The sequence below is a fragment of the Nymphalis io genome, chromosome 27, assembly GCF_905147045.1.
Source record: "Nymphalis io chromosome 27, ilAglIoxx1.1, whole genome shotgun sequence".
Lineage (NCBI taxonomy): Eukaryota > Metazoa > Arthropoda > Insecta > Lepidoptera > Nymphalidae > Nymphalis > Nymphalis io.
The window spans coordinates 1354084-1373283 of NC_065914.1; the positions used below are offsets into that span (position 1 = coordinate 1354084).

General features: G+C 32.7%; 2 protein-coding genes across 2 annotated transcripts in view; both read left to right on the forward strand.

Moving 5' to 3' along the window:
- LOC126778820 (ribosomal RNA processing protein 1 homolog) overlaps window positions 1-19200 on the forward strand; it is a 171248-nt gene that overhangs the window by 73233 nt on the left and 78815 nt on the right. The window lies entirely within an intron of this gene.
- Window positions 1770-14617, forward strand: LOC126778778 (uncharacterized). The gene is made up of 4 exons (XM_050502417.1): window positions 1770-1979; window positions 5868-6006; window positions 6185-10060; window positions 10685-14617. Exons 2-4 carry the CDS (start codon window positions 5884-5886, stop codon window positions 11573-11575), a joined length of 4890 nt encoding a protein of 1629 aa, XP_050358374.1. The 5' UTR covers window positions 1770-1979; window positions 5868-5883; the 3' UTR covers window positions 11576-14617.

The window sequence follows — 19200 nt, forward strand, 5'->3', positions numbered from 1 at the left end:
CTAGCAGGGATAATAGACAACATTGTTGCTGACTTTCTTTTACAGATAAGAAAGATTTTCTCCCGGTGGTAGGGCTTTTTGCAGGCCCGTCTGGCTAGGTACCACTCATCAGATATTCTGCCGCTAAACAGCAATAGTTAGTATTGTGGTGTTCCGGTTTGAAGGGTGAGTGAGCTAGTGTAACTAAAAGCACAAGGGGCATAACATCTCAGTTCCCCAGGGTCGATGGCGCATTGGCGATGTAAGTGTATGTAATGGTTATTATTTCTTACCTCGCCAATGTCTGGGCGGTGGTAACCACTTACCGTTAGGTGGCCCATTTGCTCGTCCGCCCACCTATAATATAAAAAAAGAGATAGTATCACTTTTAATCCAGACAAATTACTTGAGTATAAAAAAAGAGATGGAGTATAAAAAATTATGCTACTGAAATCCAGCTTGCAATAAGTAACCTTTGAAAAAATATAAGTAACCTTTTTAAAAAATTTAATCGATTTTAGTGAAACTCGAAGTAGCCTATTTACACGAGTTTTTCTTTCTGAATACATGCAACAAAAAAGATAGCCAAACTCTTTTTTACGTCACTTGCCTGTGGGCGGTATGTAATATACGAAGGCATTGTGTTTGCATGAAAGCAAGAACTTGTATGATTGTACAAGCTTTTTTCTACTAAAATAACACAAATTTTCAATAAATAATCAAGATATAATATCGGCGAAGCAGCGTTTTCAGAAGCTTTAGTCCTATCATCAGATCAAAATCAGAGACGAATCAAACTGTCGTTTCAACCGTTCATACCTCGGAATGTAGGCTACATTACGTATACGTTTATATATATATCATTTCCAGGACGGAGGAGATTTAACTTTTAGCCAGTTAAACTATCCATAAAGGTCATTATTTTTCTCTTTTCTGACGTGTATCTACGCTACCTGAGCGCAAAATATTCTGCCAAAAAGGTCATTATTATGACAACAATATTTTTGTTTTCAATTAGAAAAGCTTTTTATAACAAATTGAATAAGCTTTATAAAAAAAGAAATTGTGATGTGTATTTAGGGTCTTTGTATGTGTTTAACTACGATTTTACGAAAGTTTAGATAGACAATTGCTTCATGAACTTGCAAGTCACAACAAATTCACATAAATTATATGTGGTGGCAAAACCACTGACGTGAGGGTAGTGTATCCAGTATGCAAGATAAGCATTTTACAACAACAATAACACTTATAAGTTAAATATAAACTTATTTAAAGTTTCGTGTACAGTATATTGTACAGATATTAATAATAAAGATTACCAACTAATATTAATGTAGTTCAATACTCCGCGACCTACATAGTAACAATTATAGGTAGCTGTGTGAAGGATGACCTACTCGTAGTGGAGGGACGTCGATGCCCCAGTGGCATACTTTTGTTCTCGAGCGCATGTGCACTTCAGGGTTTGAATGAAATCGCACCACGTCGTTCGGGGAAGGAAATTTTTCATTAATACTTGGGAAAATTTTCGTAGTTGGTGGTTAATAATTATTTTTTTGGAAGTAATTGTAAAGAAGTATACTTTTTAGTTATTAATGGATTATCAATGTTAAATTTAACAAGTAAGCCGTTATAATTTTGTTCGTATTAATACTTGTTATCTTTAAGTCCATCAAGTAATATAAATATAGTAAATCAAATAAAATATTTTTAGGTATTCGAAATAAATTAAAATTATTGACGGGAAATACGATTTGATAAGTTGCAACATTAAGCCAGGGTTTTAAGAAAAATGGCCGACTCACGTAACGTCAAAACTTATTGGGCGAGTGTCTTCGAAAACGTGTGATTTATATCGAAAACTAAGCGAAAATTGTATATCCAGTGCATGTGACGTGATTTAGTGCTTGTGTTTTTGTGTTATTTCATAATATCAAGATAATTTTTACACGGTGGACGACGGAACCAACCAACTGTACACTCGGGTCTGATGCACAGTAAGTATTTTGGTATATATTTTCGTAAAACATACTATTTAACCAATAATATATTAATTCACGACAGCTATATAAAAAAATATATGCAACTTAGTATTCATATCATGCACAATGAATTCAAAACATTAAAAATAATCTCAAGATACATCACACACATAAGATATATTATTGAAACAATGAACAGGCCTTGATAATACACAGCAGATAGTTGTATCGCTGGGGCAGTATTCATATATATTTACGAGACGATAACTGAATATCATCGCATGACGACGTCAACCACAAATAGATTGCATTTTATACAACAAGATTTAAGTAAACAGTCGTATCGTATGCGTTCCGTAGTCATAATAAAAAAAAAGTGATTACGCGGGAAAAAAATATCGATATATTTTCTTACACAACAAATTAACTAAAATTCGTATTCGTATGTATTCATTAATTCTTTTATTTATGTTTTAAAATAAAATCCATTAAAACAAATTAAACTTATGAATTGGGTGGTTAATCAGCTATGACAGCAAGATATTTTTGTCGCAATAATGATAAGAAATTGTGAAAAGTCGTAGGCAGGTGATGAGATAGTTATGACCCATCCTCTTCCACTACCTGATGACTCAACTCTTAGTAGCATCACACTTGCAAAAACTTGTATTATTACATTGCTCATGGTTGTTAAATGTCATGTAAACTTTCAGTTTTTTATTATAAATGAATAATCTAAGATCAATAGTGCAATTTGTTGACTTTAGTGTGGAAATGTTGAAGAAAGAAATCAATTTCATTGGATTTTCTTATATTGTCACTTTGTTAAATCAAAAGTAAGTAAGTTTTATTGTTATCTTGATTATTATTTATTTGTGCTACTTAATGATGACAATTATTGAATCTTTTTAGGAAAATTTAATAAATGTTAAATTTATTTCTGATATTGTCATTACTCTGCCATTAGTATTTTTTTACTAAATATTTTTTTTTTACATTTTATCACCATACATTAAAAAGGCATCTTGTATTGAGAAAAGCAAAATTATTTTATTATGTGATTTCTTTTTGATGATTCAAGACAAATAGAGTTCCAGGGATGACATGAGTGATAATTATTTTCATTATTATATAGCTTTTTATACTATCGAGATTTAGTGCATCTCTAACACAGGTTAATTTATCATGGCCTTGCAAAATAATATTAACAGACATAATATAGTAAAAATACTGTTTCCTGTTTAATTTACATTTTCATAATGTTTTGTGAACAAAGACTCACTTAAAGGTAAAATATAAATTTAAAATATGATAGGTAAAAATATTATTGTTTTGGTAAAAATTGTATTGTAAGCTTGTTTCATGATAAATAAAAATATTACTTGCGTAAAGAACCCATACTTTTTTTGTAAATATAAAGTTAATTAAAATAAATTAGCAATAGGAGATGCAAATAATGAATGAGCTTTTTTATCAGTTAAAACCTCAGACCACTGGACAAAATATCTATGATAATAATAATAATTTATTTAAACACACAAACACAAGTTGACATATGGATTACAAACTGTTAAGATTATGTACTAAGGAATAACATTAAAATTCTATGAATAAAATAAGTTAATTTGTATATTGTAGATTCTTAATAATTTTGATAGCATGGTTTATCTAAATTAATACAGACAATTTAAACCAAGTGTTGAGTATGTCGTAATCATTATAAATCAAAATTTATATAAAATACTCAGGTAGCCGAAATAAAAATGTCTGTTCTTCTGTGCTATGATGTATGATTGACTGAATAAAAATAGTAATGATTCACTGAATGGTCTGTTTTGAATATTTTAATATTTATTCGTTAATGATAAGTATATCATTATTTAAATATTTATCTATTCCCAATAATAAAAAAGACAATTGTAACTATTCATTCGCTTTATCGTTGACTCTGTAGTTTATTTAATAAATAACACCTTTCAAAGTAAAGCAATATATCATCTTATAATACACTTTTTTTCCTTAGGCTTAATAGTTTAGTAAAAATAAACAGTAAGAATGATAGGACTTAGTATAATGTACGTAAACAAGAAGTCCGGTTCACACTTGTCATGTAATCTCAATCAATAAATATTAATTAATTATCTAGTATATATGTATAATGTATATATAAATTGGTTCTAAGTAGACAAAATAAATAATATTGTCCTTCGTCTTATTAAATTTTGTTTTAATTTAAATATTAGTACAAATAGGTATTTAAAACCATTTCATACAACTGGTTTAGCTGAACTGTGCAAACACTGGTGACAATTACACCAATTACATCATTTTCATAATCCGATGGTACAGCAAATCTGTCAAGAAGATGTAGTAAGAGTTCCCGTCTGGGGCCCTCATATTAATAAATTGGCAAATAGACTCGGCTCTGCAGCTTTCACAGTAAAAAAAATTAGAATGTTGACTGATGTAGATACGGTTCGACTAGTATTTTTTAGTTATTTCCACAGTATAATGTCTTATGGCATTCTACACTGGGGTAATGCAGCCAATATTAATACGATTTTTGGTACTGCAGAAGAGGGCTATTCATGCAATTTATAACCTGGGCCCAAGAGATTCATTTAGATGTAAATTTAAAGAAATAAAAATAATGACTGTCACTTCTCAACATATATTTGATAATTATGTACGTACACAAAAACAAAAGATTTTACTAGAAATTGTGACGTACATACTGTTAACATCAGGAACAAGTATAAAATTACAACCATTATTACCAGATTACACAGGGTTAGTAAGCCTTTTATGGGACAATGTATACGCTTTTACAACAGGATCCTAGAAAACATTCAAAAATATTCAATTATGAAATTTAAAAGAATCGTTAAAAAATAGAAAATATTACACATCCGATGACCTTTTTAAATGATTGTATACCCTGGGAATGAATCGATCGCCTCCAGGTTATCTCAAATTAAAAAAAAGGTATATATAATTTGGCTAGTGTTGTATATTTATTGCACATCTTGTAAAGGATGAGATATGAAAAAAAAACCGCTGAGTTTCTTTCGCCGGTTCTTCTCAGGTCTGAGGTGTTTATTTCCGAACCGGTGGTAGATTTATGACAATCAATAGGCAAGTGTAACGCATATATATTGAATAAAGATTTTTGACTTTGACGTACAGAATGAGATATCGAATGGTTAATATTTCCTACATCGCTAATGTCCACAGACGGCGGTGACCAATAATACCAACAGGTGGCCGATTTACATGTCCATCTACTATAAACATTAAAAAAAAAAATTTTACAAATCATGTGTACACAAAGTTTATTGTGTCTGTATATGAACCTAGGACCCTCGCTTAAAATTGAACTGTTCCATCTATTTCACAACAATGGGTAATTTAACCTTTTGCAAATGACATTTATGATCCATAAGATATATGTTTATTTTTAAAAATGAACTTATAAATACCATCATGGTTTAAGGCAAATTATGAGTATGTTTAATTGAATGTCATATGGGAAAAAAACATTAAGAAACAATTAGAAAACTCGTACTTCCTTCCTCATGACTAATCTGATACAATATAAGCTATTGACTCTTCGGGGTGGCTTTTTGAATGTATGTATTCGTTATGTAGACTATTCCTTGGCATATTAATTATTGAAGTTGTTTGTCTTGAACCAGAGTTTTCTCCGGTCATTATTAGTTTTTGTGTCATCAGAGTATGAGATGATGATGAGAGCGAGGGAGTAGAAAGTGCAACTGTTTTTGCGCACTTACCTGTGAAATAATATATATATTTTGAATGTTTGTATTGGCTGAAATCAATCAGGAAGACGACATAATAAATTATATTAATTATTACGTTAACACGATGCAATTGAATTTGTAGATGTGAGGGTGGTGGCATGTGGGGCGCGCAGGCGGGGTGGTGGTGCGGCGCGCTGGCGGCCGCGCTGCTGGCGCTGCTCGCGCTCTGCCGCCGTGCCAAGCGTGCGCCCTCGCCCGTGCCCCAAACGACAGTCACCCAGGTACCTTTTTATCTTCACGTCACTATTTACTTCAACAAATTAGACACGTGTAATATAAAATGTAGACAAATTATATTATACTCTCTCTCTCTCTCTATATATATATATATATATATATATATATATATATATATATATATATAAATATAAATATAATACAATGTATATATAATTCTAGGTGCACATAGTGTGTAATGGTGCGGCACGCGTGACTCGCGTTGGGACTCCGCCGGAACCCCCACGCGCTTGCGTCGCGCTGTCCGCTGCGCCCGCGCCTGAACCCCCCGCCAACTCCCAACAACCCCGACACGATTCTCAGCAACCTCCTCATATACTTATCGTACAAAGCTGCACACAAAATACTATTCCTCAGCAATCTGACTCACCCCAACCATCGAGCTCTCAAGGTCCGCGACAACCTCCATTAGAATATCGTGGAATACCGAAGCTACCTCTGCCGGAGCAGTGGCTTCATAAACGGCCTTTCGATTACAAGTATTCGGCTCTTGCTAGACCATTTGCCCAAATCGTTAGTTCGGATCTCATGGTCGATCAGCAAAGGGAATCGCGAGCCAAGAAGTACAGCGCTACAAGATCTCCGTCGTTGGAAAAAGACGAGAAGTCACCCTTTGTGAGTAGTGCGAAATTAGAGGACTCGGAAGTTTTTGGATTCGATAGTGAATCTGTGCGTAAGTTGAGCGAAGATAGCGAAAAATCTAGGGAAATGGGAGAACGACCGCCCTCGTCGCCGCACGAGAGCGAGAAAGAGATGTCGCCGACTAATTTGCGAAGATTTCGATCAGTGAGCACGAGGCTCAATATGTGTAGTGTTAACGAAAGCCCTCTGCCAGAGAGTCAACCGGAGAGGTTAGAAATGCAAAGTTCTCCTCGTATACTCGAGTGTAGTTCAGCTAAGGAGAAGACCTCCGGGACTAAATTCGATTTTTCACCGAAAATTTTAGCTGATACCATTTCCTCTCCGCGCTTCTTCACACCACCCGAAATGGTATCGCCTTTGTTTTTCGCGGAACCCTCACCAAAGTCTGTGTATTATGATAGTGTAAGATCACCGAAATTCTTTCCTGAAACGCCTCGGGACGCGGAAGTTCCTCAGTCGCAGCGAGCGTTAGGTGACCACAGAAACCGTACAAACGGTATGTCAGACAAACCCAGCTCGCCTAGAGTTTTAAGTGCTCGACCTAGCCCTAAGGTTCATAGTTATAATAAAGAAAATTACTTCACATTCGAACACGTCGCTGCAACGGATGAGAATGCAGCGAGAGTATCACCGAGACCGAAACGATACGGGGGGAGGAATTCCATAGAAAGAGAAAGATTTACGCCACCAGCCGAAAAGGTTGACGTAAAAAAGTATAGAAGACATAATAGCTGTGATACGAACTATAGAAGCGTAGAGGTTAATATATCCGAATGTGATGATATCAAAGAAACAGCAGATGCTGGAACTAAAATGGACGCAACTGACAGGGATGTAGTAGATTGTTGTGCCAAAATAGTGTCTTTGCAAGTCGATACAAAGGCAAATGAGACAAACGAATTGACTCCTATTTCGAATTCTGCGCAATTGAGACGACAGAGATTAAAATCAATATCTCTAGATTCAGATAATGCAAAAATAATCGAACAGAATCTAGGTTTACCAATAGCTAAACAGATGAAAGATCAAATGAACGAAGCGTACAAAAATCAGGAAGCGAGCGCGTCCTGTGAAAGCATAGAGCGGTATCAAAAATCACCTTCGAATGAACGACCAGCTTTTAAATTTGACGTTGATCAGAAGGAAAATGTTGAAAGTGACCCGAAATCGCCGGATCGCAAGCAGAAGAAATGTCTCCGTCAAAGTTGCGATACCCAGTCTTTCTTAGATATGCCCAGGTTTTCGCCCAAGGAATTCGAAATTACAGTAACATCCGAAGAAGGTGCAACGACATCCGCTGAAACTCAAACGAAACGAAGAGGTAAGAATTTACGAAACTTAACAATCGATTTGTCGAAACGCGATAGCGATCTCGAAAAAGAACTGTTAGAATTCGAGAAGCTCTACACAAATGCTGAAGAGAAGAAGGTTAAAACACCAACTTTAAAAGTCAAAGCGACATCATTGGATTCTTCTGAAACCGTAAATCTTTCTCTGCCCCAGAAGAAGACCCTAGAAGTACCCCAAAACTCCATTTCTGTCCCCAATACTCCAAAACGTCAGTTGAAACGTATACTAGCTCAAAAGAACGTGAAACACGATTTGTCTGGTGGTAAAGTGGGGTATAACTCAATACAATCGAACGCAGACCAGCGTAGGTTGTTCATGAAGGGGCAGGATAGTGGTATATTTCTAAGAGAGAATCACGCGAGCCTCATGTTATACCAACCTGGCACTTCTAGAATGGGTTCTCGCACAATGGGCTCGTTCGACGAAAACATGACGGATAACGCTCCGGAAATAAATGTTTCCACCGTTGATAATAGGCCTGGATTTCACCTGGATTCCGGTCAAACACTAGGGTCTAACCTATTAAATTATAAACAAAATTTAAGCGTGTCAAGTACAAACTTAAAAACCCTTCCCGAGGGTGTACCGTCTGTTGATTTCGAACCGTGCGTTGAAGACGAAAAATTGGTTAAGAAATTACATAGACGTAATTCGAATCAAAGTATGTTAGGTACGCACAGTTTGCAGAGCTCGAATTGTTCTCTAAGTAGCGCGGGCGCCTCGTGTCATAATTTAGCGACCGTTAGAACGAGTATATCGAATTTTAGTTTAAACAACGATAGCAGACAAAAGAAGTTTTCATTGGAAAGGCGAGATTCTAGCGCCTCCATCAACCCGAGTGATCACTTAACGCCAACCACGAGAGTGATATGTTCGTCTAATACAAATTTGTCTGGGGAAGTTTCCAAAAATTGTCTGCTACAGCGCCGTGGCTCAAACAATAGTCTTACCTTGAATATATTATCGTCAAACAATCTTAGTCGACATTCGAGTAACAGTTCTCTGAACAAGGAAGCTAAACTTACCCAAAAAAAGGGTTTATTAGAGAGGAGAAGCTCAAATACATCTCTTACTCTTAATATTAACACTTCGAACCCTCAACTATCGACTAATCGTGGCCTAAGCATATCAAATTACAATCTAAATGGTTCTACATGTAACCTAAGCATATATAACAGCAACCATAGCATCGATAATGCTGAACCAAGGAAGGGAATCTTAGAAAGAAGAAGTTCTAATACGTCCCTAACTCTCAACATCCAACCTCAAGAGCCCAGAGATTTAGAAATAGACGAGACGTTAATAGATGCAAATCTTAAAGATTTACCGCACCGAGATAAACATAGAAAGTCACTGAGCACTGAAAATTTAATACCAAAATCGTATAAAAATAGAACAAAATTCCGGTCAACGGAAAAGAGTTTCGGTTCACACGATAATTTGTGGTCAGCATCGTACGGCGACCAGGAATATACCCAGAACCTAACCTACGTTTGTGGTGATCAGGAAAATGAGATTATATACGCGTTCGGTCGTCAGGAGGACAGTAACTTCCAACCCGGTTTCGTCCGTAATATTACAACGAAACCTCTGAGCCCTCAAAGTACCTCTGAAGATTTCAGACTGTATTTAGCCAATATGCAACATTTACAGAACGCTTCGAGTGTTTTGACGAGACAACAGTTAAAAGACTTGAACGATGTCTTCCAAAATGGATATTCCAAATTTAAATGCTTGAGCAAAAATGAGGGTCAGCACTGTTGTTCAGGTCGCGTCGATATCGATCTTATGTCAGCAGAGAATCCAGAGATGGCTCTGTCGGAACCGGTGGTATCGCAACCATGTTCTGAATACCAGAAAATGTTATTGAGAAACTTACACCAGGAGTTTTGGGATATGCCGACTAATTTTCAGGAGAAGCCAATAGTGTCGGGGTCTCATACGAAGAATAGGTACAAGACGATCCTACCCAACGAACATTCTAGATTCATTCTTCGAGCTGATGGTGATAACGGCGAGGGATACATAAATGCCAATTATATAAAGGTTAGACTTAAAATCTTGTTAAATAGTTATAAAGTTCTATTCTAAATTCATAGGAATAACACGACACGTGAGCCTTAACGAAAGTGCGCATTATTTATAATGTGTACTGAAATTTTGCTGCATATAACTTTAGCTCGTAAAAAACAACAAGAAAGTATATGGCGCCCTTATCTACCACGTGGGCTGCTACTGTTTTTCTAATTTTAATAATCAGCTAATTTATAGCGTGGTATACGTAACTGAATGTTAAAAATGTTTGATCAAAGCTCTGCCCTCTACGCTATTTCTGACTCTAAACTATAACATTTAAGTACGAGGGATGAAACGATAAAATGTTTTCTAATCTTCATGATTAGAATGACGATTAAATATATTCTATTTGGGTGCATAATCGATACTAAAATTAATTACTTAAGATTTTACTTATTAATGTGGTTTAGGGGGTCATTTGTTGAACAACGGAGTCTCTCCTTCTTTCGAATGTCAATTCAGTAATGACAAGGAGAGAGAAAAATCAGTAATTAATTAAACACCCGCTAATAGCTAATCAACGTTTATAAGCCTGTTGATATAAATGATATAAGTAAATATATAATGTAATAATATCAATTTTAATTATTTCAGGGGCACGAATACACCAAAAACAGCTACATTGCAACTCAAGGGCCACTCCCGAACACATTATACGATTTCTGGCTAATGGTTCGGCAAAACAACGCCGAATTCCTCTCCCAAAGACCTCCTGGTACCAACACCGAATATGTGCAGAAGATAGTCATGCTGACAAACTTCATAGAGAACAACAGGCAAAAATGCGAAAAATATTTTCCACTGGAGATAGATGAGGAAATAACCATATCAAGTCCTGATTGCTCGGAGGTCTGCTTCTTTTTTGAAGACGATACCCCGAAGAACACGTTTAAAATCAAGAATACCGGGAAGATAAAGAAATCTGGTTACACTATAAGAAAATTGGATATGACATATGTGAATTCAAGTGGTGTTAGTGATGATAATGTCTCAGTGTATCATTATTGGTTTCACAATTGGGCGGATCATAAGTGTCCGAAGGATGTTAATGCTTTGTTAAATTTGAGTTTGGATATTTTAAAAGAAGAGTGTTATGACTTCAGTGAGTTTAAAGACGAGAAAGAAGAACAGTGTAAATGTAGTGATAGTCCTAAGCCCGGTTCCAAGTTCGTTTTTCCTCCGCTGGAGTCCCAGAGCATAGCGTGCCCTGTCAAAGTGTGTGTAACGTCACCTTTGAACTTCTCTGTTGAAAATCACTCACCACCAACAATAATTCATTGTTCTGCGGGTATTGGCAGGACAGGGTGCTTGATTGCTATCCTAAATGGTATAAAGCAGTTGACAAATGAACAGAAAGTAGATATACTGGGTATAGTTTGTAATATGCGTTTGAATAGAGGAGGTATGGTACAAAACTCGGAGCAATATGAACTTATACACAAAGTGCTGTGTTTGTTCGAACACGCTTGCTTGCCCGATTTATAGCTAAAACGTTAACTAACCAGTCTTGTGATTAATTTTTGTTTTTTTTTTTTTAATATTTTTCCAAAAATTAGTTTTAATGTAAATTTTGTTCGAGTATGATTTTAAATTTTATTTGTGACAATCTTTCATAACCCTCAAAACAGTTTTATTAATGATGCCTCTTTTTTATCTGTGGAAAATAATGTATCAGTGTAGAAGCTCCTTAATTTTGTATTTTATGTTTATATTTTATTAGTCCATAAAACTGTGTTACAATAGTAGAATAATTAAAAAGATTTAAAGTAAGGAATAATAATATCATATTGTAAAAAGGACATTATTTTAATAGCACCAAAAATTTTATTAATACACTAAGCATTATGCCATGTGTAAATTGTCCGAATAATAGATAAAAACTGATATTTTTGATCTAGAGTGATAATGTCACTAGATCAAAAATATCGGTTTTGTATGTCTTATTAAGTAAATAATCATTATTTATTTGTTTTAGGTATTTAGGTAATTTCTCATGTTTGCTTTTAAATACAACAGATATTAATTAAATTGCTACTTATGACATAAATTTTCTAATTTTAAAATGATAGCAGTTTTGCTTTACTCTAACAAAAGGCATAAATTTGTTTTATAATAAATATGTTTTATTTGATAAGACACATATATAGATAAACTTTATCCTAGTACAAAATTTGAGCCAAATCCTTAAAGCTGATGGTAGGGCTTTGTGCAAGCTCGTCTGGGTAGGTACCACCCACTCATCAGATATTCTACGGCAAATCAGCAATACTTGATATTGTTGTGTTCCGGTTTGAAGGGTGAGTGAGCCAGTGTAATTACAGGCACAAGGGACATAAAATCTTAGTTCCCAAGGTTGGTGGCGCATTGGCTGTATAAGCGATGGTTGACATTTCTTACAATGCCAATGTCTAAGGGCGTTTGGTGACCACATACCATCAGGTGGCCCATATGCTCGTCCACCTTCCTATTCTATAAAAAAAAAAAGCTATTTCCTAGATACACAAAATATATACATAATTTTATAGAAGAATTGCTCATTTAAAATTATAAGATACTAAATTATGATAGCTATTATTTTAAAGCGCGCAACGCTACACAATAGTACAGTGATTATATTACATTTTTTAATTCGTTTATTATAAAATTTAATAATTTATAATTGCTTTAGTAAACACTAAATACTAAAAAAGAAGGAATCCGCTTATTATTCTACTATTGTAAACATTCTATTGGTATAACATTAATGGACCCAGATAAAGAAATACTACTGATTTTAATCTAAAGACAGCGCACATTTTATTTTAAAATTAATTTATTCTAGTTTAGATAAGGTAGCGAATTCTGACAAATTTATAATTATATTGTTGTTTTATATTGGATTGTCCGGAAAGTTTGTGATGATGAAACATAAAGTAAAGGCCGGCCCCTTTACTTTACACAATATATGGCTTCATTACTGATTAAGTGTATGTATAAATGCCATTCGTTTTCTATCAACGGATATATATCAAATATATCAGATAGATATTCAGATATATTCTTGTGCTGCCTATTAATATTTAGGGAGAGCCGGACCACTGTATATAAAATATGCCCTCTTCCATAAATAAACAAGGACTTTCTTCAAAAACAGAAATTGCTTTGATCTAGATTTACTAATAACATAACTCAATTCGAATACTAGGTAGATAATTTTCTTTTTACAATGTTTATGTAAAGGCATCTAAAAATTATTTAGTAAATACTTTGTTGATTTGAATGATACCTATTTAGCATTAATAATATCAATTTGTAAATGTAGTATCAAGCCAATGTTATAATCAAGAACATTAGCACAACAAATCTAGGATTGATATTTAATTATGCAAATGCGAGTCAAATATAACTTGGTTACGGGTCATTTATGAAAATGATGGTGTTTTATGGATAAAACTGTCATGGTGAATACATAAAGTCCCCAATGGGTATTAAACCATCTGGGTTTAGGGTACAACCAGACCACAGCACCAAACAACAATCATTTGACCATAGTATTATATACAGTCAATTTTGCCTTATTGTCTGTAAACGTTAGTTTGTGTAGTGTAATTTAAAATTAATTGTTGTTGGTAGTTCAAATATGTTTGCACAGCACATACACTTGCCCTCTTGATAATACGATGAAGAAAGTCCTGTTTAAATAATTTTGTATAAACTTTTATATAAATATATCATTATATTTAATATAATAGTGAAAATATATTTTTTTCTTTTAAAGAGAAATAATTATCGAGCGCATGCGTTCAAGCATGAAAGAAGATTTATGTACATTGAGAATAATTGCAGATAATTATACTAAGAATTGATAATTATATTATTGTGTTATGGCAACACTGATCACCGTCAATTAAAATTTATTTTCGAGTATGCACTTAAATCGTAGTCTTATAATATTAATTGGCTATAAATACGGATTCTATTATTTTAAAATTATTGATACCTATAAAAATATGTATCGTTTTTAATAATATAATCCAATAATGATCTTAAAAAGGTATCAGCGTTTGCTCATTGAAGAAAAAGGTTTTTGATAATTCTATTTTTTATATAAAAATTACTTCGCTCAAATAAACCTTGCTTTACAAAATACTATGAATATTTTTGGCTTGTACACGAGCGTATTTTTTTAACAAATTGACCAACGTTCAGTGCTGTCATGCTAAAAAAAAAAAAACAAAATATTTTAGCGTTCATCAAACTTTCAAATTTGAAATTTTAAATATATTAAGAGAAAGCAACATTTTATATGTTTTATATATAAGAAGACCCATGTATATTACATAGTAAGTGACTTTGTGCTATATTTATTTTATTAGGTAGTAAATAAAAAAGGAATTATTTATTTCTATTATCAAAGATATGTAGTTTATAAGAATTTTAGTCATTTAAATATTATTGAATCATAAATGTAAATATGTGTGTCAAGTATATTAATATTCGTTTTTTTTTTAATTTTTAAATATTTTACGGCAAGCTTTGCAAGGAAAAATATACTGTATAGTACATTTTTTTTTTCATTTATTTAATTTTCCTTTGTTTTTATTAATTTTTGGCTGCATCTGGGGTGACTTCATTTACTAAACTGCTTTCGTTTCATAAAGTTATTAAAAAAAAAACGGTGTGGGTAACACCGTATTTTTTTTCTTTTTTAGAAATCAAAATAACTAGGAATAATATTAATAAAACAATTTTATATTGCTATGTTAGATTATTGTTTCAAATAAGTAACAATATTCGTTTTACGTGAATGTTACATTTCATAAAACCATGATATAGCGTTGGGATCTTTTAAAGCATAAATCATTTACAATCCACAACTTATTCATTTTGATATATTTCGACTTATATAACTACAGTTTTGAAGAAAGCATGAATAATTTTTTGATCATTTCCGATCGGATTTACATATACCATGCGAATTGCGAATAGCTCTCCTATAACATGCATAAACTGTTCTTATTTATCATATCTTTATTTATAATACAACAATATTCCACTTAACTACTTATATACACTTTAATTTTACTAAAGTTCCGATGACAACTTCGGCGACATTCAAAGCCATTCATATACCATAGATTATTGTCGACCAATGATATTAATCAGCGGCAATTCAAGGTAAACGCCGTTTGTCTTTACTCCTGTGACTGGAATGAACTAAATATTGGGAAAGCATTAAACGAAACAATTTTGCATCCTTGTTTTCGCGAAATATCGTGACGTAATATCGATATAAGGAAAGTCCTGTTCAAAATAAGACCCAGGGTCACGTTAAGAACAAAATGGTAATAAAAATATTATTTATTTAATTTCGATCTGATAACACTTAAATCGCCTGAACCTGCAAGAACTCAATACTTATTATTTCCACTATTTATGAAATACAATTAAATGTCCTTCATTCAAATCAAAGCATATTGACTGCACATTTTTTTTGCCCACTTTATCAGAGCTCAGATAAGTTCTCGGGTCATCAAAAATTACTACATTTTACAGGATTTATATAATAAAATAATATCTATATATTTATCTATTAAAAATTGTAAAAGTAACGTATTAAGTGTTCCGATTCTGAACGGTTACGGACATACCTACAAACAGACCGCGAATCCTTGAAAGTCAAATCTAGTTTCGAAATATTTTGTACCAATTATCGCGTTTGGTCATAAAGTCCATATGTTTTGGTAAATAAAGTCAAGGTAAAGGTTAGCAGTCGAAAAAAATATTTATTTACACCATTAAGTATGTTACAACAGGGTTGCCATGACATTAAATACTTCTGATACAAAGGGGTTAAGTGCATAACCTATAAATATTTTTCCTTAGAATAAAGTTCAGAGAAAGTAGCATGTTTTACATAACGAAAACAAAATATGTCGGTTAATTAAATAGAAAACGATTTCGATTTACAGCCTGCAAATATTTTTGCAGACTATAATATTTACGGGCAATGTGTTTGATTGTAGAAAAATATTGTATATTTTTTTCTTTACAACTGTAAGATTGATAGGCAAAGGGATTACGTAATAAGTCTTACACACGCATATATAGTCTCACACTGCCAAAATTCAAAATCAAAATATTCTTTATTCAAGTTTAACTTACAAGCAATTTTGAATCATTTAATTAATATTAGTAATTTTACGTTACATATTCCGTGCATTAAGTTCAAATTTTACCTTGAAATATAAACCTCACGCGTGAACAAGTTACTTGTTCCTATTCACTGTTCTGTGTCACTTATCAAAATGTCACAGGTAACATACGTTCAAAGGGCACAATGTAGTCTGATATAAAACTATACCATGACGAAATTAACAATTAATAAAATTAATTTAAAATGAAAGTTATTTTTTCATATTTGGGCATTATTACTTACGCCTTGTGCAAGAAAGTCTGTAATTTTGTGGGACTCTTACGATGGTAAAAGTGTTCAAAAATGTTCAATAGTAAACTGTAGAGCTATTCTTCAATAAACTCAATCACCTCAGCAATTATTATTTCATATTTTTTAGAGTATATATCCCACTAATTATATTACATTGATATGTTAAGTAAACAAGACTTTAATTAAGATTAAAGATGTTAGATGGTGTTATTTGTCGTTTGAAAATTCGCGGATTCTACGCGTCATAATTAAGAATTGCTAAATAAAATTTTTTGTAGCTCTTTCGTCAAAACAGAAAGATTTTCATACAAACTTTCATCCCCTTTATACTTTTATAACTTACGGATTAAATTTTCAAAAAGCCTTAGTGCTAACCAACTATGTAAAAGGAAGCCGTAAGCAAATTTTTATGGTGCTATCCCCAGTAGTTAGGGCTGTACATAGATATGTCAATCAGAGTCAGGCAATCAGTTATTATTTTATATACAAATGTATATAGATAAAATGAATAAAAGGTACAAGGTTCTATCAATTATATTTGTATGTCATGACGAGCGATCCTTAAATTTGACAAGAGCTACAGTCCGAATCCGTACAGGAATATATTAAAGAATATCCGGGGGATGACGAAGTAGATAGTGCTAAAATATTCTCCGTACGTATACCCCAATCGTCATGGTGATCACCAGTTGACTGGTTTAGAAGTGGTTGCTCTACAGTCAATAGCGTAGCTATTGTAGGGGTAGGTGGTGTGGTGCAGCAGGGCCCCCTATGGAAGGGGGCCCCTAGGGGCAACATATGTAATATTTATTACATAATATTTGCATACTAGCGATAGCATTTTTTTATATTTTTGCGTATCAACTATCATTCTTATTCCAGCTTAATTATTATATTTTATATTACTAGAAGACAATAAAGGTCATCTAACATTTATATATTATGGCGACTTCTGTATCATGCAAAGAAGCACCGGTGCCTTTATCCGCTACTTGCTGGAGCGCCATCGAAACGACTTATAATAAAGTGGAAAGTATATGAATCATTTTCATGAAAATATACCTACATATGTGACAAGTAATGTGGTGATCGCACAGTTTCAAACAAATATACAAACATACATTTATATATTTCAAACAACTTTCAACGCACAGCTTAAACTATGATACATGAAGTCGCCAGCAGAAAACCCCTTACTTTTTGTCCACTTACTCACCCCCTGAAAGAAAAGATAGGTATGGTTAATATGGTTTTATTATAAGTGCGATTAGAATTCCAATAAAAATAAGACACTTGTATATTTTTTGTGATATAATGAAGTTATAAATATATGTATTGCACGCCGCTAATTTTTGTAATCTGGATAAATTTCTTCATTCGACTTTATTTTAATGGATGTTAAAAATATAAATTGGAAATTGCCATATAATAAAAAACTTATATTGAGTTACTTATAAGAGATAATTTATCTCTGAATGTTATAATTAAAATTTTACAGATATTATTTTTATTTAGTACTTAAATAGCCGGCTTCTTTTTGGAAGCGAAACTTACACTATCGAACAAGGGATTATTAGGGATGTGACAATTACAGTATATTTTTTCTAGTTATCGATAATATAATAATATGAATGTACTTAATACACGACATTTAAATTAACATTAAAATATCACGTCTTTATTATAATAATGTCTGTAAATAACCATTTTTATTTATCAACAATAAACAGTACATGAGCTATTTTATATTTAATTGTGATATATTTATTACTAACATAATAATATGGGCTTATAGAGTGTATTTTTTACAAAAAGCTATATCTTTATAACATTTCAGCGAAATGACTCCTTTACCTCAACTTATTTATTTATGTAATATATACATTTAATAACATAATTGTACATCCAATATGTATGACTTAATCTTAGGAATATTTTAAATAAATACGTCAACAAACTTATCTGGCTCGTTGGGAGTGTCGTTATTCAATTTATTGTTGCTATTACATATTTGCAATAAATAAACTTTGTGTATATAATCGTTAAATCTTTGACAACATTTACAAAAAAAAAAAAACGTCTTTGTGTTTTAATGTCTTTTCTTGGCTATTGTTTCAATTGAAAAAAACATAAGTGACAGTGACAGTTCAAGTTTCATTTCAAAATGGCGTCGTCGTCAGGTGAGTCTGTTGCAACGCTACGACAAAATATAGTTAGATTACGTAAGTACTACGATGATCCTTGAAATTCTATTTAAAAGATGTATTGTAATTAAATTATAATATTTAGTTAATAAATATTAATTTGTATAAAAAATGTTCTTCTTTTTAAATGAAATTTAATTATTTATCGTATGTTTAAAAAATATTGTAATAACTAAAAAGAAATAAATTATAAGGAATTTATAATTGATAATGTACTTGTATTCAAAATTACTTAGCGCGAATTGGGATTGCGTTTTGTAAAAACTGATTTTATACATTAAAACTAAAGCGTCTGTTCATAATTAATGTTCAGAGGCAGAGAGAATGTTGTCTCTGCTTCGCTCGTGCGATAGAGGAAGAGCGAATTATTTATTATTTATATTAGATAAAAAAAATATAGCTATTGCCTTACTTGGCGTTCAAGCTTGCTCCATGTCAAATTTTACCAAAGTCGATTCAGAGGTTTAGCCTTGAGCGCG